Below are 26,132 nucleotides of genomic sequence, written 5' to 3' on the forward strand. Positions count from 1 at the left end.
CAGACGCTAACTGACTTACCACAGTATTAAATGCATTCAGATGCTTTGTCACCGAGTCTCCATCTTTCATCCTCAGGTTATAAAGCTTTTTCCGCAGGAACAGTTTATTCACTAGAGACTTAGATTGGTACAAAGTCCCTAACTTGTCCCACAAAGCCTTTGTCGTAGCTTCCCCTGATACATTCAGCAATACTGAATCTGAGACACACAATCGTATTGTGCTCTTTGCCTTCTAATCCAACTTCTTCAATTCTTCATCGGTCACTCCCGTTGGTTTAGTACCTGGATCTACTGCGATCCACTAATCTTTATCCACCAACAGATCCTCCATCTTGAGTTTCCACAACTCAAAACTCTGGCCATCGAACTTCTTGATCTCTATCTTTCCACTGCTCGCCATCATCTTTCACCACTAGAATCGATCTCGCGGATCTCCCACTGAACAGGGTCTACCACAGGCCCGAGCGAAATCCCTCAGCAATAAAGGCATCTCCTTGAAGCCAAAACAACGCTGATACGAAATGTAGGTTTTAACCCCGTACAGAAATTACCTGCATACGAATTCTAAATCACAGAAAAATAAACAATGCGAGAGCATAACACATAAAACACATATACACAGAGATTTTCCCCTGTATCCCAAAACTGGGACTACCAGCTTGATTTTTCATTATATTCCTTTCAATGTTACAATACATATTTATACATGCCGAAGCATCCAATACCATGGAACGAAAACCATCGCATCCAAAACCATGGACCGAAAACCATAGGTAGGTTCACCCAACCTAATATAGGGTCCAAATTTTTTTTTGCTTGGGCGCTACCCCAAAACCCATAGAGGGGGGCTACCCGCCCCCCTCTAACCCCCCGGATAGGGGCGGCTGCCACCCCCCCTATGACCCCCCCGCTGCGCAATCGACGCAACGAAGGGGGGGCTCCACCCCCCCTCTAACCCCCCGGTTCACTACGTGGGTTAGTCGTTGAAAGAATATAACACAACCCAACAATCATCTCTTCCCTTTAGAGATATCTAAAGAAGTAGTCTCAGCTTGTCTAGCCCTCAACAGATTAAGCCTTGGTGTGGAGTATACATTAATAAGTGGTATGAAACCCCCACCCCAAGCATTCCTATTAGGCCTGCCATTTAACATTCAGCTCACAACAATTTCAAGAAATAGTATATATACAAACAATTTGGTATATGAAACTCTTGAATTCAAAATCTATCAGTCTTGTCTTCGTCCAGGTTGAAGAGGGATATTCTAGCTGAAGAGCGATTTTCTTTCTCATATACATCTCTCCATGACGTATTTCTTAATGCTCTCCAGTCCCCTATAACCACTATTTGTTTACTGGGGGTACACACCACCCTAATAACTTTGATGTTGATTGCTAGCGCTGATATTCTACTTTCATTGTTGAAAGCGCAGTGTTTTACTTTGAAACCATGCAATCAACTGGAAGGCATTAAGAAAAATATGTTGCATATGTAAAGAAAGGATATCAGTTCTGTCCATCAAATTGATTCAAACATTTTCTTTATACGTGAATATTGTGAAAGAATAACGCATACCAGAACACCGCGGTTTGCAACAGATCGCCAATTGAAGTGGAAAGGCTGTCAAATTGCACTGGACCTCAAACGCTATACCAATTCACTGGTCTGAAACCGTAATGTATAAAACCAAAGACAAACTCTATCGTAACAAGGTAAAGACAAAGCTTTTAAATAGACACTTGTCACACATGCAAAAAGAAATGTATAATACAAAAACATATTTCAAACACGTAAAATACTGTGGAGCCCACAACTTTACCTCTGTCTCGTTATAATGTCCAACGTGTCTACCTCCTACCTTCAGTTTGCAAAGCCTCGTCTAAATGGGAAGCTTGAGACCATGTTTCCTACGGAACCACACACAAAAAACAAAACACTTATCATAATGCTTCTCTAAATACAAAAACACACGTATCAGTTCAACCCTGCAAATCATTTTGAGCTCACATTCCAGTTCACATTGTTTTCTACGCTTTTGAGCTTGAGCTTGAAGAGACTGCAAGAGTTGTTCCAGTTCTTTCACAAAGTCAATTGCACCTCCAATAATGGAGGCCTGGTCTCCCTGAACAAAGACATATATGACCCAAATAAATCCCCGAGCCATAAATTTCATATAAAGTTATAGGAATTGAAATGACAATATAATGGTGCAGAATTTGTACCATTTGGATGAAAATTCCTCAAATTATGGCACTTGAAACTGGCTCTCAATATTATGATACAGGAAAGATTATTCGCACTTTCTTTGTAGTCCTCCAACTTAGGGCAGGTGGCAGCTTTCAGTCGTGCACAACAGCCAACTGTTGGTATAACTGCGATGACCATGAACAGGAAGGGTATCCAGGTAGTGGAGAACACATGTTTTACATGCAAGAGGGGGCCCACATGGTAAGATTCATGTCGAGTTGTCACCACTAAAAAAATGAAAGTGTTTATTTAATTTAGTTCGCAAAGTTAGTTCAAAAAACATGAAAATGAAAGTGTTTATTTAATTCAGTTCTCAAGTATCTGAATGTATCTAGAAATCAATTGAATGAGAGTATTCCCGTTGAATTACAGAACATGCAGAACTTGACCAAACCTGATTTCTCTTACAATAACTTTTCAGGCATTATTCAAGAGGGTAGCTGGTTTTTCTATTTAGATCCAACATATTTTGTAGGAAATCCCAACTTGTGCAGACCACACTTGGGCAATTGCACTTCGCGAGGTCAAGCCCACCGTAAGCATGGCCTAGCACCTCTGCTCTTCTGTTTGCTGCTTTTGCTACTTTTGGTAGTTGGGGCAGCCATATATAAAGGTAGAGCTAGGGCCGTCAAGAAAATAATCGACAGCGGGTTGTGGGAAATGACGACCTTCCAAAAGCTCAACTTTGGGTGTGATGACATTGTACAATGCCTAAAAGAAGAAAACATCATCAGCCAAGGAGGAGCGGGAGTGGTGTATCGAGGCATCATGCCCAATCGCCAACAAATTGCAGTGAAGAAACTTACGGGTATTCGCATCGGTTCTTTAAACGATCATGGATTCTCTGCAAAGGTCAATACTCTCGAAAAAATCCGGCATAGGCATATAGTAATATTGCTCGCCTTTTTCTCCAATCATGACACTAATCTTCTAGTGTATGAATACATGCCTAACGGAAGCCTGGGGGAGCTGCTCCATGGAAACAATGGAGGGCATCTGTATTGGGATAGTGGATACAAAATTGCAGTGGAGGCTCCCAAGGGGTTGCGCTATATTCACCATGATTGTTTGCCGCTTATACTTCATCGTGATGTGAAGTCCAACAATATACTTTTGGATTCCAATTTTGAAGCACATATCACTGATTTTGGCCTGGCTAAGTTACTGCATCATTCAGGTACCTCTGAGTGCATGTCTTCAATAGCAGGCTCTTTTGGTTACATAGCTCCAGGTAAATTGTCGTTTCATTCTTTATCATTTTTTTACTGTTTGTGCTCAAGTATTTGTGTTTGGGTTACCTGAGAGTTTTAAGCTACACATTGTATTGCTGTTTTTTGAGATTCCCCCCGAATTAAAAATAAATGGAAAATAAAGTGATGACTTTACTATTTTATGTGATAATCATCTTTGTGATAATTATTGAATTAACAGAGTATGCGTACACTCTGAAAGTGGAGGAGAAGAGCGACATATATAGCTTTGGAGTGGTTCTGGTTGGGCTCATTACAGGCTAACGACCAGTGGGAGAGTGCGAATTTGAACACAGCATGAACCTCGCCGATTGGGTGAAGAATATGACGAAGTTAGAGAGAGGAAGAGTTATGGAGATTATAGATCTGAAGATCACATATTACCAGAAGCAGGATTGTAACAAAAAAAAAGTTTTAACTAAAGTCCATACTTGGCCATGTAAGTAATATGTTTTTTTTTTTCTGAAATGTACCTGATTTTTCGTGAGCTTCAGTCTTCCCTCCTGTCTCCCATGTACCTGCTTTTGTCTCACAGAAATCAACTAGTACACTCTTGTGGCCCGAACTACCGCTTACAGATCTAACTAGCCAGAAAATGAAAGAAATGCACTCGAGAAAGAACGATAGAGAGACAACCCCGCTTCTGGGTTTTCACACAAAACAAAGGATCCCAGGTAGGTTTCATCCAATGAGAAATCCAAGTGTTGATGCAGTGTTGATGCATCGAGGCTGCATAGTGACAGATGGATAACATGTGTAAGCATACGTATAAACTTACGCATAAACCAGAACATTCAATCTACGCATAAACTAGAACATCCAGGTTAAGAGTGGCAAGAAAAAACTTAGGATAAAATCACTTGTCGTCACCAAAATCACATTGGGGCAAGAGACACTTCTAATAAGAGGGTGAAATCGAAACTTTGGTTAAAATTTTTTGGAGAGAAATCGCCAGCAAAAAACTTTGCTTAAAACTGTTTAAACACCCAAAATTTACGGTCAACCGAGAAAGTAATACCGGGTCAACGCCACATCGAACACTATAGTCCGTGCTATGCCAAAGGCAAGGACTAATAAACTTGAGAACATTAACAATCACGACATATTAAAAATGAGTTAGATTAGGGAAAGTATGATTGATACGGACTATAAACTTTAACTGTGAGCGTTATTCAATTTAATTAATAATTTAAAAGATATTAAATTGAAAGAAAAATAATTTCGATGATATTGAATTATAATGATTCTCCAAATTTTAAAGATCAACATTTTTTTGTGGATTGATGTGATTTTTTTCGCTGTAATGAATTTCTTTATATAATTATGCGAAAAGAAAAAATTGGTATAATGATCTTATTTATATAATAATTTTAAAAAATTAGCAAATATTTCTTTCACCTGAATCATATTTTATTTTAAAACAAAAAAATGTGCAAGCTTCCACCAATGCACAGGACATGGACACTTCACATGCATCCATATAGTAATTATAGAGTGTTTTGGATAGTGTCGCATTTTATTGTTGTGTTTCTTTTGGTTCATGATTAATTTTTCTAATGATTACATATCAATAAAAAAATATTGTTTTATGAATAAGATTCATTTCTAAGAAAAAAAGATTCGACAGGAATTACAGATGAGAATTTTGATAAATTTTATAGTGACTAAATATCAACCAAAAAATGTTATTGTTTTATTAATAAGATTAGGTTTTAAGAAGAAAAAAAAAATCCTTACAGATTATATAGGAGAATTTTAATTATTGATTTAGAAGTAATTTTTTAAATTTTTTATTCTGAAAGACATTTACATCTTAAAGATTTTATCTTTAAAGACTTACTAGATCTATGATCTACGGTTAAAATGACTATATTAATTTTATTTGTCTAAATTATATTTTTGAATATGATTTTATCTTTAAAAACTTACTAATCTATGATCTATGGTTAAAAATATTATTTTATTTGTCTAAATTATATTTTTGAATATATAAATAAATACAACCTAAAAATTTATTTAGAATATATATACTATCTAATAAATATATCTTTGAAAACTTTATGTATGCTATTTTTTAAGAAATTATTTTATACGATTTAACAATATATACACACTTGATATCGATATATAATTTTTAATTTGATTAACAACGAAATAAAGTGGATTTGTATCTTGAAAGAGGAACATCATGCTAGCCGCTTAACTAAAAGCCAGAGGTTCAAAGTAATTATACTTTGGGAATAAGCAAAGATGACTCGGAAGTCTGATTCAACAAGGAAAGGGGATAATTTTATTTTTCTATGAACCTTCAAAAAGGGACTCTCGGGAAACCTCGATGAACAAACGGAAATAATGTTTGCTTAAGTTTTAGGAGAGCTTCAAGTAATTGGGTTGCGTGTTGGGAATTTTGGCAAAGTCTCAAATTATTATTCTTGAGAAACCAAAATAGATTTGTTAAATGTAATAAAAAGTTATTGTTATTGGTGATTTGTTAAAGGTAATAAAACAATTTTTGATAAAGAGAAAATACAGTAGAAGTATTGGTTTTGCAGGTGTGAATTCTATATTTTTTTAATGAACTAGTTCAAGAAAATTAAGTTATTTTAATATTGGAAAATTAATTCCAACTACTTGTTAGATGTTATAATTATCCATTCAGATATCATATTAAGTTTGAGTTTAGTTTTGTTTGGTTGAAATATAATTGAGTTCTAGATGGTAATTTATTGTAGATATTTCCTAAATAATCTTATTTACTAAATAATAAAAATATTGAGTTTTGCTCCATTTCCTATTCTTGTGTTTATTGTAGATATTTCCTAAATAATCTTATTTACTAAATAATAAAAATATTGAGTTTTGCTCCATTTCCTATTCTTCTGTTTATTGTAGATATTTCCTAAATAATCTTACTTACTAAATAATAAAAATATTGAGTTTTGCTCCATTTCCTATTCTTGTGTTTGCAATATTTAACATAGTATCAGAGCATAGAGAAAGTGCAAGTCGGCATAAACTCGTTGAGAGCAGTAGAGATCAAGAAATGGAGAAAGAGAACAAGCCAGCGGTGAAGCAGGCCCTCCTTTCAAGAAGCCAATTGCTGTGTGGCCAGTAAAGAAATGCCAAGAAGCTACGGAAGAATGAATTGCTGACGGATCCATCCATCAAAGTCAGAATTTTTACGCCCGTAAGGCGATTGAACGAATTTTGATCGTTGATCGAAAACTGAAATAAAAAAACGGGAGAGAAGGGCAGGTAAAGCGGTTCGGTATGACTCTGAGTCCCTTCATTATGCAGGTTCACATAGCACTTGCTAGTATCGATTACCAGTTAGCGGAAGAGAATCTGAAAGCTAAGAGCGGGCTGCTCCTGAAATCGAACCCTGTTCGCAAGAATTCCCAAAGATCCATATGACAGAGCCATTGCTCATTTCTGGGCTGCCTTTGTAGACGATAAGGTAATTTAGTTCATTCTTAGTAATCGCCTGCATTTGTATTTCATCGATCCTTTCCTTATAAGCTATTTGTGTCTTGGAAAGTTAAAAATATTATTTTTCTATCCAATAACCAGTGCTTCGCAGGAAAACCGTATTTTGGAGGGGATCAGATCGGGTTGCTTGACATCGCATTGGGTGGCTTGTCAGCCATTATCAAAGGCCTCGAGAAGGCTACCGATAGCGTTTTAATAGATCCAGAGAAAATACCATTGCTAAGCAAATGCCATTGCTGAGCGCATCGATGGATCGATTCTGTAAATCGGATGGACTGAAAGAAGTGATGCCTGATTTTGCGAAGCAGCCGGAATTTATGTCCACTGTCATTAAGCTGTTAGCCTATTTAGTTTGCCATTTGTTAAACACATTTTAGAACGGATAATTCCATTGCCACTATATTGAGTTTGCTATTTATTAAACCCATTTTAGAATGGATAATTCCATTGCCACTATATTGTGATGTTTATTAAGGGGTATTTTCCGATTAACTGTATATAAATTGTATTAAGAGATACTCCGAAATCAGAATCAGCTTAGATATGTCAGAATTTTCGATTTTAAAATTTTGTAGAAAATAAAAATATTTTAAATGAAATATGTGTTTAAATTTTAATTTTTTTAAAAATATATGAAAAATTTATATTTATATTACATTTTTATTTTTTTGAACTTATATAAAATTACAACAAGAAGCCTTATAAATTGAGAAAAAAACAAAACACAAAAATACAAAAAAAAAAAAAAAAAAAAAAACTACATGTTGTATACATTGATGGAGAATCTTTATATACATAATAAAATTTTAAGATAAAAAATAGTCTCACACACTTTTTCACTGCATTTCCGACCAAACTCCATTAAAAAGCTTATGACACCAGGTAAGAAAGAAAGCACAATCCAAAGGTTTAGACCCCAGTGTCAAAATCTCTTAGAGTTACTCTGATCACAATTTTATACCAATTAGACTTCGAAAATGCAAAAAGAAGGTTTTTGTTTCATAGAAGAGTGAGTAAATGCGATGGTTCATTGTTGTAACATTGAAGCAACATAGGATAAACATTAAGTTGTAATGCATTATTTGTTTATTGTTTAAACTATTGAGTGTCTCCTGAGTTGAGACGGAAGAACACTAAATTGATGGTGGGCAAAGGGAATTGTATTTGGTAGCCATTATTGCAGAATTGTATGATCCCATGAATACTACTGTGATCGGAGCCCATACCCATTTGAACGTTCTTCAACTTGCTACGTTTGATATGTTTAGCACTGTATAATTAATTTTATGTGAGATTTAACTCCGCGTACTCCGCAATGAGAAGCCCAGCTAACTCTACCTTCAAACCTTTCGATATCATAAATTTTGATCTTAAATTCGCACAATCATTCGATGAATCCTTTCTCGTCCCTCTGGTGCATCTTTACAAACTTGATAAGAACATTTTTTCACACATAATAACAATATTAAAATCATTATATAAAAGAATTATTGATCATTGTGGAAACAAATAATTGATGAGATTAAGTACAGAGAACTATAGAGCCGAACTCTGAGCAATTGAAGCAGATTAATATGTGACTGGACCTAGATGACGTGACCAAGAGTAGAGAATTAGGCGTTTCGGTAGAGTTTCTACATCACCAACCACTACAACCAACCAGTTATATTTCATTAATTATTAATCACGATACTTGTAAATAAACGGTTTCATTATATCCCACAATTTGGAGTGTAACGCACAGGCATCCATGTTTCAATGCGCTTTCATTTGTAATTTAATTTAATTTGATGTATGTTTCATAATGTAACGCATATGCAACCATGTTTCGATTTATTATGTTTTTTTTAATATAATGGAAGTTGTAAGTAGTACAAGACATGTTGAGAAAAATGTTAACTTTCAGTTACGTTCTAGAATAAAACGTTTCATTTATCCTCCCATTAACAGAATTGTTCAAGTGCATCTTTCTTTCTTCTTTCTTTTTTTCTTTTTTTTTGGGTGTCATTCCACTTTCTGTTTAATCTAGATAGGTGGCAATCAATCTGTCTTTTTTGTTTCGTTCCATTTTCTGTTAATTTGGATAGGTTGTAATTAACAAATAGGAAAGTAAATTTTTAATAATATTTTTGTAAATGTTTAATTTAAAAATAATTTAATTATATGATTACATATGCAAGAAAGTTAATAGTGTAAATTTCATCCATTGATATAATGATAACTACCAAAAATATACTGGGATCTTTAAATTTAGATGGAACCATCAAATAATTAATTAAAAAAATGATTAAAATACTGAATTCCAATAGGAAAACTCCTAAAATATCAAATAAAAATAGTTTTATTTCACTGGTCTCTAAATTAAGGATTGAAGAAGACGCTGAGGTATTGGTAGAGGTCGAAGTGTTCGCTCTCTCAGACATATTGGTCAATAAAAGTATGCCAAGTGTGCAACTGTTTCGGTCAATGCAATTTAAATAATAAAGCTGATGCACTTTATTGATTCTAATTACAGTGTATTTCTTGATTTATATTTGTTTTATATTTGTTTGGGCTTGCATTACTAAATTTTTATGTTGACCTACAAAATGCCAAAATTAGCAAGCAGGGATGATACAGATCTCAAACATGTGGACTTAGGGCTCTCCGATCCCTACAGAGCAAGAAGTTTGACTTGAGTTTTGTTCCTCATGTTCGCATATGTGAATGCAATGCAGCCAAACTTTTGTCCCTTAAGGATGCATTCATTCATGAAAATGTAGGACATACAGTATGCCAATACGCCTCCACTGTACCAGCGAACTTTGCGTTTAGAGTTTACACGCTTTCACCACGGGTTTGAGGTAGTATCCAACGCTGCTGTTTATATGCTTAAGCATAAAAAACGCAACAAGTATGTTGTTGCTAGGCAACTGGCAAAAAGTGTTTTTTTAGTTTTTCCTATGTCATCTTTATGTTTCCATCCAATGTTAAATAGTTGTAAAGCAACTCCTCTCGGAAGATTTGTGAAATAACTATTCACCTCGATATAAATGTTTTTAAGTGACGGAGTAAAATTATGATGTCAGATAACATGAATAGTTGAATATATTCACGCGCAACGGAGGGAGTGGGGGCTAAGGAACAAATGAATTGAGGGTAGAAAGGTGACAAATACAAAAGGATAATTATGTGGGTCAAGGATGATGAGGCATTAGAGAGATAGGAGAACAAAACATACCAAACAATTTAAAACATGACCATCAACACATGAAGAAAATGCGATAGAAGAATCTAGTGGAGTGTTATGCAATGGGATGATACTTTGGTGCAGTAGTGAAGTGAGAGAGATATATATATCGCAAATTGTGAGAGATAGAAGGGAAACAGGAAATGCCAATGAAGGAACTAGAAGGAAGCATCATAGACGAAGTTGGGTCAATCACATGTTCGATGGAATGCCACATCTATAGGATAACAAGATATTTTGTAAGGATAAAGGAAAGGAAATATAAGGAGATCTTCATGTTATCATGGAATGAGAAGAAATGGTGTATTCTAGTGACCCTACTTAGGCCAAACATTGCATAGAACCCATGACCTTTCATGCGTTGCCACGTCAAGAATTAAGATCACCCAGAAGTTATTATAATTAAATCCAAATAGTGAAGGGAATAGTGATAATAATCAGAATAGTGGAAGTAGTCCAGCAAGATCTAGGATGCCAACAAATCAATTAATAGTTTCATAGTGTGGAACTACGTAGAGAATGGTAATGGACGTTGATCCTTCTATGAGAATTACGTTCTTTCACTGTGTTGGATCAGAGGATCCCAAACGAAATATTTTGTATGTGAGAAAGTTTGGAATGTTAAATAGGTACTAGATGAATAGAAAAAGGTGGCACAATTGTATACCACTATTAGGGACCACATGTTAACATGGTACATGAAATTAAAGAACATTGTGCCAGGAGGGAGAGGTAGAGGATTATGGGAGATCAAGAAAGCCTTGTTAAAGGAGTTTCGAAAAAAAACCAAAGTCCTAGTGTATCACATAGGTCAAGGAGATTAAGCAGTTAAAGCCATACATTCAAAGAGTTATTAGAATTATTATCATTTCCAATTCCTAGTGTGTTGCATAGAGAATCATTCATTGTAATTCTATTTCCCAATATACATGTTTTGTGGAGAACCTACGTTAACTTAGTACATTGGAAATCAATTATTTAGATCCTCCTGGTGGAAATCTAATTATCATATGTACCATTTCCATGGATAAATCATATGATTTATGTGATGTTATTAACTATAAATGTAACTAAAGTGAACTGTAATGCACTTATGTGTATTTAAGTCAAGATTGAGTATATGAAAAATAATCATGTGATTGTTGTGATGTTATTAATTCTAAATGTAACTAAAGTGAACTGTAATGCACTCATGTGTATTTGAGTCAAGATTGAGTATATGAAAAATTTAAGGGTCATGTACTAAATACTAATAAAAGAATTCGTTGTGGAAAAATGGCATTGCCATAGTAATATAAATCATAGCAAAGATCTTCATTCATATATATATAGATATAACAAGTATGTACTATAGAAATTTATTTATCTCGATGATAACTTGAGATTCCTTTGTATGTAAGTGAAAAATTAATAGATCAATTTAATCTTAATTTTGAGAGATTTGATTCTTTTTAATAATGAAATATTTTTTGATTATTTTTAATAATGAAATATTTTTTAATTATTTTTAATAATGAAATATTTTTTAATGATATTATTTTAAATTAAAATTTAAATCAAATTTATATTTTCATAATATATATTTTTATACATAAAAGGTTGAAATTAAAATATTTTTTTATTACTATTTCTTTTATTAATATTTATAGATATTCTATTTAAATTTCATATTAACATTAAAATAATTATACATGTTTAATTATTTTATTATTTATATAGAATTATGAAGGAATTATATATTTCTTTTATATTAGGTTATAAAAAATATATTTCAATACAGTAAATAGTTAAAAGAATTAATTAATCTACTTCTCTCTTATCAAATAATGTAAATTTAGTTAAAAGAATTAATTAATCATTTTCAATAACTTATCTACTTTCCACTTCCTCTGGGTATGTGACTTTGAAATTATCTATTCGAAACTCTGGGTGGCTTGCCTCTTGAATTGTGGACTAAAGAATCTATGGAAAAAATAGGAAATGCTATTGGGCGATTCATATACATCGATCCTAGGTGTATTGGGGCAAAATACAAGCGGGTGGCCTGGATTCTCATAGAAAAGGAATTCAAAGGGGGTTTTCCAGAACCTATTGATTTAGCTTGGGAGCTGTCCAAAATTCAACAACGATTAGATTATTGGGGCATCCCGTTTAGGTGTTCAAATTGTCACCAAACTAGACACCTTTTTCGTAATTGTCCTCATCGCCCTAGCGGTAAACAGAAGAAAAAGTTCCATGCTGTAAATATTCCTGTTTCGACATATGAAAGAGAAAATTCGGCATATGAATGGCCTAACGCCATGGAGGTCTATCAGGCTCCAGTCATAACTGATGGCGTCCTATCCTTGCCGAAAGGCCGTTCCCTAGATTGATCTGCCAGTCTTCCGCAATCTCGATCTGTATCTGTGAACCCTACAAATCGTAATTCTAACTATTCTGCTGATCGACCCTGTTCTTCCACTATTTCTAAGACTCCCTTGCTGTCCTTTTTTTACCTGTCGGCCAGAGTAACGTGCTTCTCCAATATTTCTCCACCTCATGAATTGGAACCAGACCCTGAGATTCCCCTCCCTCCTGCATCTTCTAAGCCTCCATGTATTGATCCTGTGTCTGCCCATATTCAATACATATCTTCATCACCCCAATCCCCTTCCTCTCACATTCGACCCATCCAAAGATTCCCATCTTCTCCCTCACTTGGTTTCTCTTTTGATATAAATAATAAATCTCCATATATAGCTCACTCCCCTAAACCTCCATCCCTTGGACATGTACCTAACCATAAAGGTAAGGCTCCATATATCCCTATTTCCCCTCCACTATCCCCTCAAACCTCTCCTCGTAATTCTTTTGATCAGGATATTGACCTCCTTCTTAAAAAAGCGTCTTTAAAACTTCAGCCATTAACTATCCATCGTCCCAATCGTCCCCTTTTGCCCAATATTAGCCCTAATTCGGCTAGAAACATAATTGTCCGCCGCAAAGAGAAGTGTGGTAGTAGACACTTTCGGGGTAGGAAGGGAAGACAGGACTCGTCAACCCGAGATCTTTCCTTAATTGACATTCCTATTACAGAAATTGCAGCTGAAGATATTCCTCATAAAGGGCCTCTTAGAGCATGTTGGCCTAATGATGTTCCCAACTGATCGACATTCTATCCATGAACATTCGGGGCCTTGGAGCTGACCCCAAATTTCTGGCCCTAAAAAATATTTTTGTCTCTTCAAAATCTAAAATGCTTCTTATACAGGAAATCATGCACGATAGCTCACAAACCATTTCTTACTTCAGGCGGATGCTACCAACATGGCATATGGTCGCTTCAAATGCTGTGGGCATGTCTGGAGGACTAGCTGTATTATGGGACCCTAAATGGATTACGACTAGTGCTTTTCAATGTTTCGCTGGCATTCTTGTGCTGGCCCATTTCCGTGGATCTTCAGACCCCATTCACATATTGAATATTTATGCTCCATATAAAAACCGCTTCCCTTTCTGGAATTATCTTCTTTCTTCTGAATTACTTGAAATTGACTCTTTGATAATTGGTGGAGATTTTAATTGAATCTTTTGTAATGACCAAATATGGGGCAATGGCAAGAAATATGATGTGATGGGGAGATTCATTCGGGAATATATTGTACAAAATAATTTTATTGATATCTTGCCTATTGGTCAGGGACCAACTTGGGATAATGGGCGATCCAACAATTCCTTTCTGGCAAAAAGATTAGACAAATTTACCTTCCATGTAAGACTGACAGAAAGATATGGGCCTCCTATAATGAAAATCATACCATCTTTCATATCTGATCACTGCCCCATTTCTTTTCAATGGAAATATGTTGGACGCAGATTTGGATATCCTTTCAAGTTCAATTGTGCATGGCTTACTGTTGGTCAATTCAACAAATTTATAAATGATACATGGAAGCTATCTCCCATGCAGGAAGATGACTCTTCCCGACAATTCCTTGATCGCCTGCAATTTCTTCAAAAGGAGGTTAAAAAATGGCAAAAAGAGGAATCGGCCTCCAATAAAAATGAGCTGAAGGACATATGTTGGAAACTGGAGTACTTATCTACACCTTTTAAAAATCCCTCCATAACGTCCACCATCAGAAAATATATATGGGATTTAGAAAAGAGAAAAAAAAAGATATTAGAAGAAGAAGAGGCCTCTTGGAGGCTCAAAAGTCGAGCATTATGGCTCAGAGAGGGAGATAAAAACACCAAGTTTTTTCACAGGTTTGCAAATAAGAGAAGGGAGACAAATGCTATTTGGGAGATCAAGGATGAGGAAGGAAATTCTCACTCCTCACAGGAGGCTATTTCTAGAGAAGCTGTGAAATTTTACAAAAGGGCTTACAGTGAGGATTCTGTCTGCGATATTGAGGATATTCTATGGGGAATAGACCCATACCCCACTATGTTTGATGAAAGTCTAAACAGAGCTCTATTTGGTGAAGTTTCAGAAGAAGAATTATTGGCAACAATGAAATCATTCCAGAAAGACAAGTGCCTTGGGCCGGATGGGTGGACCACCGATTTCTTCATCCACTTCTTTGAATTATTTAAGACAGATATCCTAAAGATGGTCGAGGAAATGAGAACATAGGGTTTCATAAGCTAGAAAATCTCCTCAACATATATCACTCTAATTCCAAAGAAAAAGCTCTCCTCCACATTTTCAGATTATCGGTCAATCTCATTGTGCAACGTATTATAGAAGGTCATATCAAAGATTATAGCTATTCGAATTAGAAACACTCTATCTCTACATCTGTCTCCAGAGTAACACGAGTTTCTTAAAGACAAAAATATCTTAGAAGCGGTGGCTCTCACCCAAGAATGCTTACACTCAATGCATAGCAGGAAAATAGAAGTTGCTCTTTTAAAAATCGACCTTAAAAAGGCATACAACTGTGTGAACTGGGGCTTTATTCGATGCCTACTAGGTAGGATTGGCCTAGATGTCAGGTGCATTAGATGGATCAGGGCCTATGTGGTGGTAGTAAATTATACAGTCCTAATTAACAGTGTCCCAACTCCTTTCTTCAAAGCAGCCAGGGGCTTATGTCAGGGTTGCTCCCTATCTCCACTCCTTTTCTAGCTATGGAATCTCTGAGCCTACACATAAAGAAAGCGATCCAACAAGAGAGATACAAGCCTCTCCCCATTTGAAGGGATATATTCATGTCGCATAATATTTTTGTTGATGATATCCTTCTGTCAGCCATACTGTGCAAATCAACATGGATATGTATCTATGAAATCTTGGGGAGATTTCAAAAAGCCATCGGCATGTATATCGACGATTTAAAATATTCATTCTATGTCGTTGATGTAAATGGAGATATAATCACATTTCTAACAGATCTTTTCAACATTAAAGCATTTCCTATCCTGAAGGGCTTCAAACATCTGGGATTCAATTTGAAACCTGTGGGTTACAGATTGGCCGACTAGTCGTGTATTCTAGATCGGTTCTATAAGAAAATATCTACATGGGAATACAGGTGCTTATCAATTGGAGGTCGCGCCATTCTCACACAATCCCTGCGGGTACAAATCATGGTTTATTGGGCACACCTTTTCTATATCCCTTCATCTACTATTAACAGTTTAAATAGAATGATAGCTAATTTCATATGGGGAGGACAGAAGTAGAAGACAAAATATCACCTCAGCAAGCTTTCGAAGTTGACATGGCCAAAAAATATGGCAGGTTGGGGCATATTGGATTTACACTCCTTTAGAAGAGCCCTTCTATGCAAATCAATGTGGAAAGCGATTATGGATGAATCCAACTGGAGCAAAACCATTAGAGCTAAGTACATGGATGAGCAAGACATGACATATTGGTATAGACAGTGCTCCACTCGATCCAACAACGACTCATATATATGGAGAGGTTTTAAAAGATTGGAGCCGTTCTTTAGAAAAAATTTGATTTGGAAATTCCAATCCGGATCCAATATTATCATTAGATTTGATGAATTCGTAGGTGCGGGAGAAAATATCCATATCTCCTCTCAACTTTTGAGAAATTTACACAATAGGGGATATTTCTTTTGGGCTAGTGTAATAAAAAAATGGGATGGTGCTATTCCAATCTGGAAAACTGCTACAGAAATGCAATTACCCGGTGCTCTAGAATCCCAATGGAATGCTATCACTATTTCATTGCAATCGCGTGGATTGTATTGCTCGTCAAATAGGGATTGCCTCGTTTGGAAAGGTCTCGGTGGTCCATCGGCTGTATATGCAAAGCATATATATCTCCAAATTTTATTATCAGAATCTGATACATGTGATAATATTTTTCCCCTAGCGTTTTGGAAATTTGGATGCCCTTTAAAAATCATTATTTTTGCTTGGTTGGTTTTTCATGACAGGAATCTCACTTGGGGGAATCTCCAAAAGCGCAAATGGTGTGGGCCTGCCATATGGCCCCTTTGTAGATCAAATTCTGAGAATAATTTGCATATTTTCCTACAATGTCCTCAATCCCAGTTGATTTGGCAGAACTTAACTGCTCACTTTGGTTTTGCCATCATCAATGCTCCTTCTATCTATGAGGCTTTCAAAGCACGTAGCAACATGTACTTCAAGTGGAGGCGCATTTCTTTGTTAACAATCTGGGCCATATGGAAATGGCAAAATCGAATGATTTTCGATTCCAAAAGGAAACTGTTTTATAAAGTTTTCGAATCTATCCTTTGTTTATATGAAGCGCTAGGTCGGCCACGACATCCCAAAGTTAGACAAGGAAGGAATCAACAGCCCAACGATGCCTATGGATATCCCTGTGTTTTTTTTTTGGCGCTGCTCAGCATGACACATGTGCCTGTGGAGTTTATATAATCCCAAAAGAAGGACAAGCTTTTGACATACATTGGAATGGAGGACGTGGAACTAACAACAAAGTAGAAATTATGGCCCTGGCTGGTCTCCTTTCTATCTCTGACTTCCTTGGCCTCAAAAACCTTCATATTTTTGGAGACTCGAAAGTCATCATCGACCATGTACTGTCTAAACATATCATAAAAAATATACATCTCTCTGGCCGGTTGAACAGGCTTGAGGCTTTGTGGCGCTACAGGAAAGACTACACAATCTCCCATATTGTCAGGGATAAAAACCGGAGAGCAGATGCTTTATCAAAACAGGGGCTATCATCGCCACAGGGTATATGGAGGATGCAGATTACAGTGAACAACACCTCCCACCAGATCCAAGACTTTTCCACGCCAAGTACATATTTCTCTATTTTGTGAAGTCAAATATGGTATGATTTTCTTTTTCCCCAACATTTGACTAATATTTTTGTCTTTTTCCCATATATAATCTTGGCTCAAGGACTGATTTTCCGAATTCTATATGAACATATGTGCATTATGCAATATATTTCCTTAAGACCTTTATGTAACAGATCTGATAGGGCTACATATATCCTTTCTCTCCATGTGGTTTCAACCACATTACATTTTTCATATCAGATGGTTTCCATATCAACATTGCTGTACATATCTGCTGGATGAATATAATACAACCATATAGCTTGTTTTTCGTGCTAAAAAAGTTGCTAAGCTGCTGAGTAGCTTTATTGATATATCTATTTTGTAGCTTTACTTTAAAATAATGTACAAAAACATGTTCACATAAACAAAAACAACTAAATGGATAATGGATAACCTCTACATGACATTACTATTATTTACAAAATGGCCATATTCGAATAGACATAACTAATTATTTCAAGTATAACTCATTATGATCCACCCTATCTTTCAACAATGTCCATTCACATGTTGCTATTTTTCTACACACTACTATTATTTACAAAATATCCATATTCAAAATACACATAACTAATACTTTCAACTGTAACTCATTATCATCCACCCTTTCTTTCAACAATGTCCATTCACATGTCACTATTTTTCCACAAACTATTATTGTTTACAAAATATCCATTTTCAGAATACACATAACTAACTATTGCAATTGTAACTCATTATCATCCACCATTGCTTTCAACAATGTCCATTCACATGTCTCTATTCTTCCCCACTCTATGTTATTCTTCCCCACTCTATGCCTTACGGCGTTTCCTTTGCAACATAAGATGCAAATGCTAGTTTAGCTCATACGAAAGAGTTAAGCAGCAACATTATAACACCCAAGAGAAGTTTATCGAGCCACATTGCTCTCCCCCACTGCGCGCTTCTTAGAATAACACAGCCCCATAGCAAGAAAATTGCGTTACCGTAATTGAGAAAAAAACCAAAGCCTTTTCTCAGTTCCATGCAAATGCAAAGAGAGGCGCCTGCAATCTTTAGCGAAGGTCACAGATTTTTGAGAAGGGAGCATGAGTTTTGAAAAGCCACAGCAATACGCGTGTAAAGCCACAAAGTTCGAAAATCCTGTGCCAAGATATTCACACCAATGTTAATATTTGAACAAATTACCTTTTGAATGCATTGAACCATAAAAGGTGCTTATAGAACTTTTAAATCGATTCGTTTTATGTAATTTCTTAAAGGCTCCAATGGTTTTGTTTTAGAGGCCTCATATGATTTTAGCTTCGTTGAAATTTATTTTTATTCACACAAGGACAGAGAACATCCCAAGGTTTTTTTGTCTTTTTTTTTTAATAAAAACTGATTTTATTATCTAAATTTCTCTCCAACACACTTACACACACTCTATCTATTTACAACAACCTAATACATATAGGGTTTGACACAATCAGGGTGGTTTCAACTACTCCCTAGATAGTAGAATCTGAGATCTAAGATTAGAGTCTCAATCCTATCATCATCATAACAGTAATTTAAGTTTAACTTTTTCCACTAATTCCAACACTCCCACTTAATGGAGAAAAGGTACTGAACAATAACATATCACTGCAGGTCTCAATCTCAGCTAGGCTTACAATGGTAAAAGAGGGAGCTTTCATTTTTGTCTTCTTGCAAAAGAACCCATACTTGTTCATCTTGAGTCGAGGCTTCATCTTTGCTTTCCTCGCCATGAGGTAGTTATATCTCTTCAACTCATTTCTTCTCCACTAATGGAAAGCTTGAATTCTTATTCTCGCCCTTCTCAAGATTATCACACGCTGGATAGGAGAATTTTCCCTCTCACTATTCCCGGTGTCAACCATCTGAAAGTCAGCTATGACTTTTTCATTCATTGATGTTATGTCTGTACACACAAAAATATTAATGAGATCATCACAATTTAAATTCTCCCCAACTTTGTCTTCTTCAATGAGCTTCATGTGGCTGGTCCAATTGATCTTCAACACTTTGTTCCTCTTCACACCCTTCCTGAAGATCAACTCCGGATTTTGCACAATAGATTGTGCCTCTTGATTCTCGTGGTCATCAAGAGAACCACATTTTTCTAAAATTTCTTTTGATTCCAACATGCTACTCATACTAATGCCTCCAAATGACCACATGAAAAAAACATCATCAAAAAGACCCATATTGATAACACCATTTATTTCACTCCAAATTCCTTTGAGAGAATCCCCACACACCTGATATGGCAACAATTCCGTGCCAACAAAATTAAGACCGCGTCGCAACACTGGAAACAAATAGAATAACTCGGTTCAAATAGAATCTAGTTCTGGCAAATGAGATGGTACGACCCCCTCAGCAAATTGAACTTTGACTCCACAATTCGGCCTCAATAAATAACAGAGACCTGCCATCCAAATAATCATGAAACCAGGGAAGATCTCGTCCTGTACATAGCAATTCGATCTTCAGGTAATATATATGAGGAATTTCTGCCCAAAGAGTGAAGAAATTCGACCTCCTTTAGACAAATACTTCAGTACGATTTGGCCATGAATTCACTGGATTGATTAGTCCTCGCTACTCCCCAGCTTGCTTCGTACAGATCAGGAATCCAAGGCTCTGAATCACTAACCGAGTGATTGTTACAGATTTCTAAAGGAGGCGTGCATAGCTCGTCATGGATCGTCACAGATCCCGATAGAGGACGCCTGTCTATATGTTAGATCCTTTGTCAGATGCCAATTTTACTTTGTCGTCCCGAGATGAAATGTCAGATGTTGATGTTTTTCGAATTCTTGAATACAAATATCCCTCAAACACCTATTGGGCATCGAGTCATAATGATAAAGAGAAGAAAAGAACCTCATATGAGATATGGTTGCCTTTCTATTTGGATCCGCCTTGCGTGTGATTCCCTTTGCCCAGTCTTTTCCAGGGATCCGAACTATGCACAAAAGCCACTTTAACAAGCCACTTGACTAATACCGCACATGGTAGGGGACCACACTTCAACCAGGCATAGGCCACAGCCCTCCACCTTCCAAAAATTGTCGGCCTCAGTCACTCAGTTGTGGGGTTCGATTCCTTAGGCACTTATGCCAAACCACAAATTGCAATTGGGGTTTGACTCCTGAGGCATTAATCCTAGAGATCGTCGACAGAGCAACATGCCCGCACCCTAGGCCATGCTCACCACACCACACGCAAGCTGGGCACATGTTCCACGATCCACGCTGAGAAACTCTTGCATTAATTCAGTGCTGAAATGATCCACGCCGAATTTGCTACACCACGGGCAATCTCAAATTCAAGCAAACATAAGAGGTGTGATCTGCCTCATCACCGATCCTCGATCTCCACCCTCCTCGGGCAAGCAACATTCATAGGGCCACCGATCGACCCAGATCTACCACTCTCCCCGGGTCAACATTGTGTCTCCTCAAACCAACGCTTCTGTCAAAGTTGCACCAGCAACAAAACTCACAACGGACTTTCCTCCAAACACAGGTTCGCAAGAAAAAAAATGATGAAGACCAGCTCCAATGATGAGACTTAGCAACTCCTGGACCCTAGATCACGATATGGTATACAGTAACAGGAGTGGTAGTGTCGTCACCTCGAATGCCTTGTCCAGAACTCTTGAAAGGCTAAGATTGACAATGTGACAGATCCACTCCCAATGGACTGGGGCGCTTCTTCAGGTTCCTAATCTCCGCAACATAATCTCCTCACAGCCTAGCAGGTCCATACGACCCTCAGCGACTCTCGGTTAATTGCCACGATCTACTCCACGCTCTGCTCCACAGATCCACTTCTTTTGATCTGATCCTGCCTCCTTCACATCTAGGTTGAAGGTAACTCCACACCGCCGATGCAAAAGATGCCAAACACATTATTTAAATCTGCCACATTGAAAGAGTCTCGACTGTCAACCTCCAATGTGCTAAGGTCTCACTTCAGAAGAGGTCTCGAAAGAAAACGTAGATCTACAAAAGAACCGCTTCCGATCTCCCTAAAGAGCTGCCACGATCTCTTCACAACAGAAGCAGCCACACAACACACAGGACTTTGACCTATTGCTCTGATACCATGATAAAATATGAGAATCCAGATTAATTTATTAATCAAATGCAATTAAATATATGCTAGAATTGTTGTCTCAATATAGGTATGCTATCTTGGACACACACTCTGTTGATTGAGAGATTATCTCAACCACACACCAATCTAGAAAATAAATCCTAACTTTCCTAGATCCTAACTACTAAAAATAGACTCTTTTACTTAGTAAAAATCACAACTAAGACAAGTAGGCATTAAATATTCCAACATCCCCACTGCCCACTTCTTAAAACAACACAGCCCCATAGCAACAAAACTGTGTTATCTAATTGAGAAAAAAAACCACAGCCTTTTCTCAGTTCCATGCAAATGCAAAGAGAGGTGCCTGGAATCTTTAACGAAGGTCACATATTTTTGAGAAGGGAGCATGAGTTTTGAAAATCCATAGCAATACGCGTGTGTTAAGCCACAAAGTTTGAAAAATCTGCGCCAAGATATTCACGCCAATGTTAATATTTGAACAAATTACCATTTGAATGCATTGAACCATAAAAAGTGCTTATATAACTTTTAAATTGATTCGTTTTATGTAATTTCTTAAGGCTCCAATGGTATTGTTTTAGAGGCCTCATATGATTTTAGCTTCGCTGAAATTTATTTTTTATTCACACAAGGACAGGGAACATTCCAAGGGTTTTTTTGTTTTTTTTTTTTAAATAAGAAATGGTGAATAAAAAAGGCCATTGATGTTCATATTAATTAAATTAAAATGAGTTTTACGAGTATTTCTTTTGTGAGAAATTTGGATAAATATTGTATTGAAGGTGAATTTATTTGAGATTTTTGAGCCACCATTGCTGCATGCCCTACTGTGAACCAGAGCCAAAGTAGAGCTAGAGTTGACAACTGAATTTGTTTGAAGTTATGCAACATAGGAGCCACCAAAATGGCATTTTTATTGGAGATAGTCATGATGTCTATAGGTCAATTTTATTTTTGAGTCACAATTATCCAATGCTCAACAAATGGGAAAAGCCAAGAGGCTAAGACATTGAAACCAACAACAACAGTGGTTTGAAACTTATTTCAATGAGTTGGAAATTAAAAGGAAAAAGAATTTCTTCACACTAAAGTGCGTAAGGGAATGCGGAGATGACAAAATTATTCCCCTCATTGCAGATGCAAAGACAATCAAGGAGGTCTAGGATACCCTTGAGAGGAGTTTTGGTGTAAGCGGGAGTAATCAAAATGGGAAAGGTGGATCTATAACAAATCTACAGAAAGATGAAAATTTTGGGCAATCCTACTTGAAAGTGGATGATGACTATGAAGAATTTGCAAATGAAGCAAATAAATAGTACACAGATGCTCAATCCCACTATGCACAAAAACAAGTAGATGAAAATCAAGTGAATCGAGCAAAAAAGCTTGCTAGTAACAATGAAACTATCATTGGAGCTACTAGTGGTATGGTGAATCCAACAATTAAATTTGTTGTTGTTAGTTCTGATGAGAAACAATTGGCTAGAGATAAATGGTTGCAGAAGATTCAACAAAAACATCATATCGACACAATGTTATTCTGTGAGAGAAGCCCACTTGCCTCTGAAACCCAAGTGGAAGACAACCTATTTGCAACAACACAGGTTAGTGAAAAAGTGGAAGTGACAAAGACTCAGAAGGAAGAACAAGAGGAGAAAATTCTTATAGAAGAGCAGAAATAAAATAATAGATATGGTTATGTAGATCTTTCTAAACATAACCTTGATTTCGAATGTGCAGATGCTAGGAAAAATGAACAAAACTTGAAAAAGAATTAAACTTCGTTGAAGTGGCTTGCAACCCCATTTTTTAATGAACTCTGCATACAAGTTGTAGCAATGAATGTTGAGGATAACATGGAAGTTGTACAAAATAAAAATGTTAATGAAGTTTTCATGTATTGGATTCCTGAAGAGATAAAATGTTATCACCAACTTATGTTGCAGAAAAATGATGATGACATGTGGTAGTAGTTTTCACACAAGCATACTTTTGAACAAGTAAAGGATATACATAGATAGCTTGGAATAATGGAACAAATACAACAAAAACGAAAATTTGAATCCTACAACAACAAAAAGTTGGATCGATTAAGACGCTACATGATATGGAAGAAAAGAAAAAGAAGAGGAAATCTAGTTGCTCCTTTTTTTTTAATTGTATGTCTAGTTGAGATTCAGACCAACTTGAATTTTATTTTAAATTTGTGTGGTTGTAATTAAGATGGAGTATTGGATAAATTAATTCAAAGCACTAGATGTCATATTCATTTTGAACTTATTCCAACTTATTTGAGTTCCAATTTAGTCATTTAGTGTTAGTGTCTCCAACATAATTGTATTTAACACTTATTGAATAATAAAAATATTAATTTTTGCTCTATTTCTTATTTTCAAATTATTCTTATGTCCTCTTGCTACCTCTTCTATCTTTAACATTCACATGTCTAGACAACTAAGTAATGAGGCACATGAGATATAGCTAATAGGGACAACTAGAAATAAATGGTACCATGGTTGAAAATAAAATTCCTTCCAGAATATAAAAAATGGTGAAATCCTCCACCATCATAGAACATGTATTGGCTCCAATGACTTATGACAAGGTGTTTAATAAATAAATTTGAATATAGTCATGAGATAGTGGATAAAGGGACCAAAATGGCACACATTGATATCTATTGATACTTAGGTTGTTGATGGTTTGAATTACACTTGGATTTAGAATGAGGTAAGAGGTGGCATGGAGTTATATCTATTGATACTATTGATACTTAGGTGGTTGATGGTTTGTATCACATTTGGATTTGGAATGATGTAAGAGGTGGCATGAAGTTATCATGCCAAAGAGGAGGTAAAATTAGTGAACATTTCAAAGGAATCCATCTTATTCAATTTCAAGTGTGGTTGAACGATAATGCACTGGTGGTAATTAGAACAAAAGAATTGAATGGGGAAGAAAATTAGAATGTTGGTTAGTGATGGCTCATTACATGCCATCTCTATTTTTATGGAACCTTCATTAAAATTATGTGAGCAATTTATGAAACCTATGTTAAAATTATGTGGAAGTTTCTCAACATAGATGGAAGGTATGACCTGGTTATTCACAGCGGAATGCAAGGATAAAGAATAAACATTGGTTTGCATTGCAAACAATGAAGTATGGTTATGTGTGGTAAAAAATAAGATGTGTTAGTTGTTGGATAAACAAACTAATACAATCAATTCCCTTATGCATGCCTTGAGTGAGAATGATAGGATCTTGGAACTTTGGAGTGTAACATGCAAGGTGATTATAGTTCACATATCATAAGAACGATTCCTTGGAGTTTGAGGTTGTAGCCATGGAAGTGATGGTGGAGGCTATGGTAGTCTGCCAACACGAAAAGAAGATGCAGTATTAACTAAAAGTGAAATTGTTGTGAAGTATGCTTTTGTTTTGGGAAGAACCTATGCCTATGAAGGGGATGGTTATCTACACAAAGATAATGCTAAAAGAGGAAAAGGAAAGAATTTCTATGATGAGTCTTCAATTGTTAAATCTTCTTGTTATGTATAACTATCTATAGGTCTTCTCACTCATTCCTTCCCTATAAATGTTTCTGAAGCATTCACATTTTATATATCTTATTGGATATTAGCATGTTTTTTTGTCATAAGAATATACATCTTAGTCCCAATTTTAGTTTGTCTCTATTACCACTCCTTTTCATAAGTCTTTAGCATATATCAATATGTAAAAGGTAAACTTTATCTTCCCAGAATTAAGGTGGCATTTTTGGTTGATGAGTTTTCAGCATCAAATAGTCTAGCAATGCACAAGAAATCTTATTATGCTTCTTTTAGCACAACTTCTTTTTGCTTTTGAGTTTGTGAGACTTGGGGTCCAACTATAACTCTTCACTTGGTAGGTCTCCAAATTCACTCCATGTCTTTGGAGGCCTGCATTGGTCATGTGTACTACAAAGAATGCTCTAAATCATCTCCTCTACTACCAGGTGAATGTTAAAAGGTTGTTAGTTATCTCTACATGCCTTGAACAAAGGGTAAATCTAACTTGTACCTGCATCTTGTCCAATTATATCTTTACACCATGACGCCTTTTATTATGGAGGTATATTTTTGTATTTGATCCAGGATGTTTTCACATATAGATGTATAGAAAATAATTGCATATAAAATTGCAGCTTAACACGTAAATGTGCACATATGAAAAGAATAAGAAAACATATAAAAGGCACAAAAGAGAACACCAAGGCTTGATAACGGAGTTCGTCCAATTTGGACTACGACTTGGGGCCCAGCTCAACAATGGGGAGGCCTTTATTATTAAATGGCATGAATAAATAGAGTTACAATTATCAATCTATCCATAAAGAGGCTTATACCTCCAACCTACCTGATGGCTATGGAACGAATGCCTGATATGGAGTGGTGTGCAACACCAAAGCTTTCCACAGTAATAGAAGAGGGCTAGAGTTGTGTAACTATTCA

General features: G+C 36.1%; 1 protein-coding gene across 1 annotated transcript; it reads left to right on the top strand.

Moving 5' to 3' along the window:
• The first annotated feature begins 7,235 nt into the window (after window positions 1-7,235).
• On the top strand, window positions 7,236-14,834 carry LOC149220177 (uncharacterized). Its single transcript, XM_089387017.1, has 2 exons — window positions 7,236-7,324; window positions 14,072-14,834. The coding sequence occupies exons 1-2, from the start codon at window positions 7,236-7,238 to the stop codon at window positions 14,832-14,834; spliced, it is 852 nt and encodes a 283-aa protein (XP_089243143.1).
• The last annotated feature ends 11,298 nt before the right edge of the window (window positions 14,835-26,132 follow it).

This window comes from Pinus tabuliformis, chromosome Q (genome assembly GCF_031772625.1).
Source record: "Pinus tabuliformis cultivar Carrire ecotype Pingquan chromosome Q, CPIR1, whole genome shotgun sequence".
Classification (NCBI taxonomy): Eukaryota; Viridiplantae; Streptophyta; class Pinopsida; order Pinales; family Pinaceae; genus Pinus; species Pinus tabuliformis.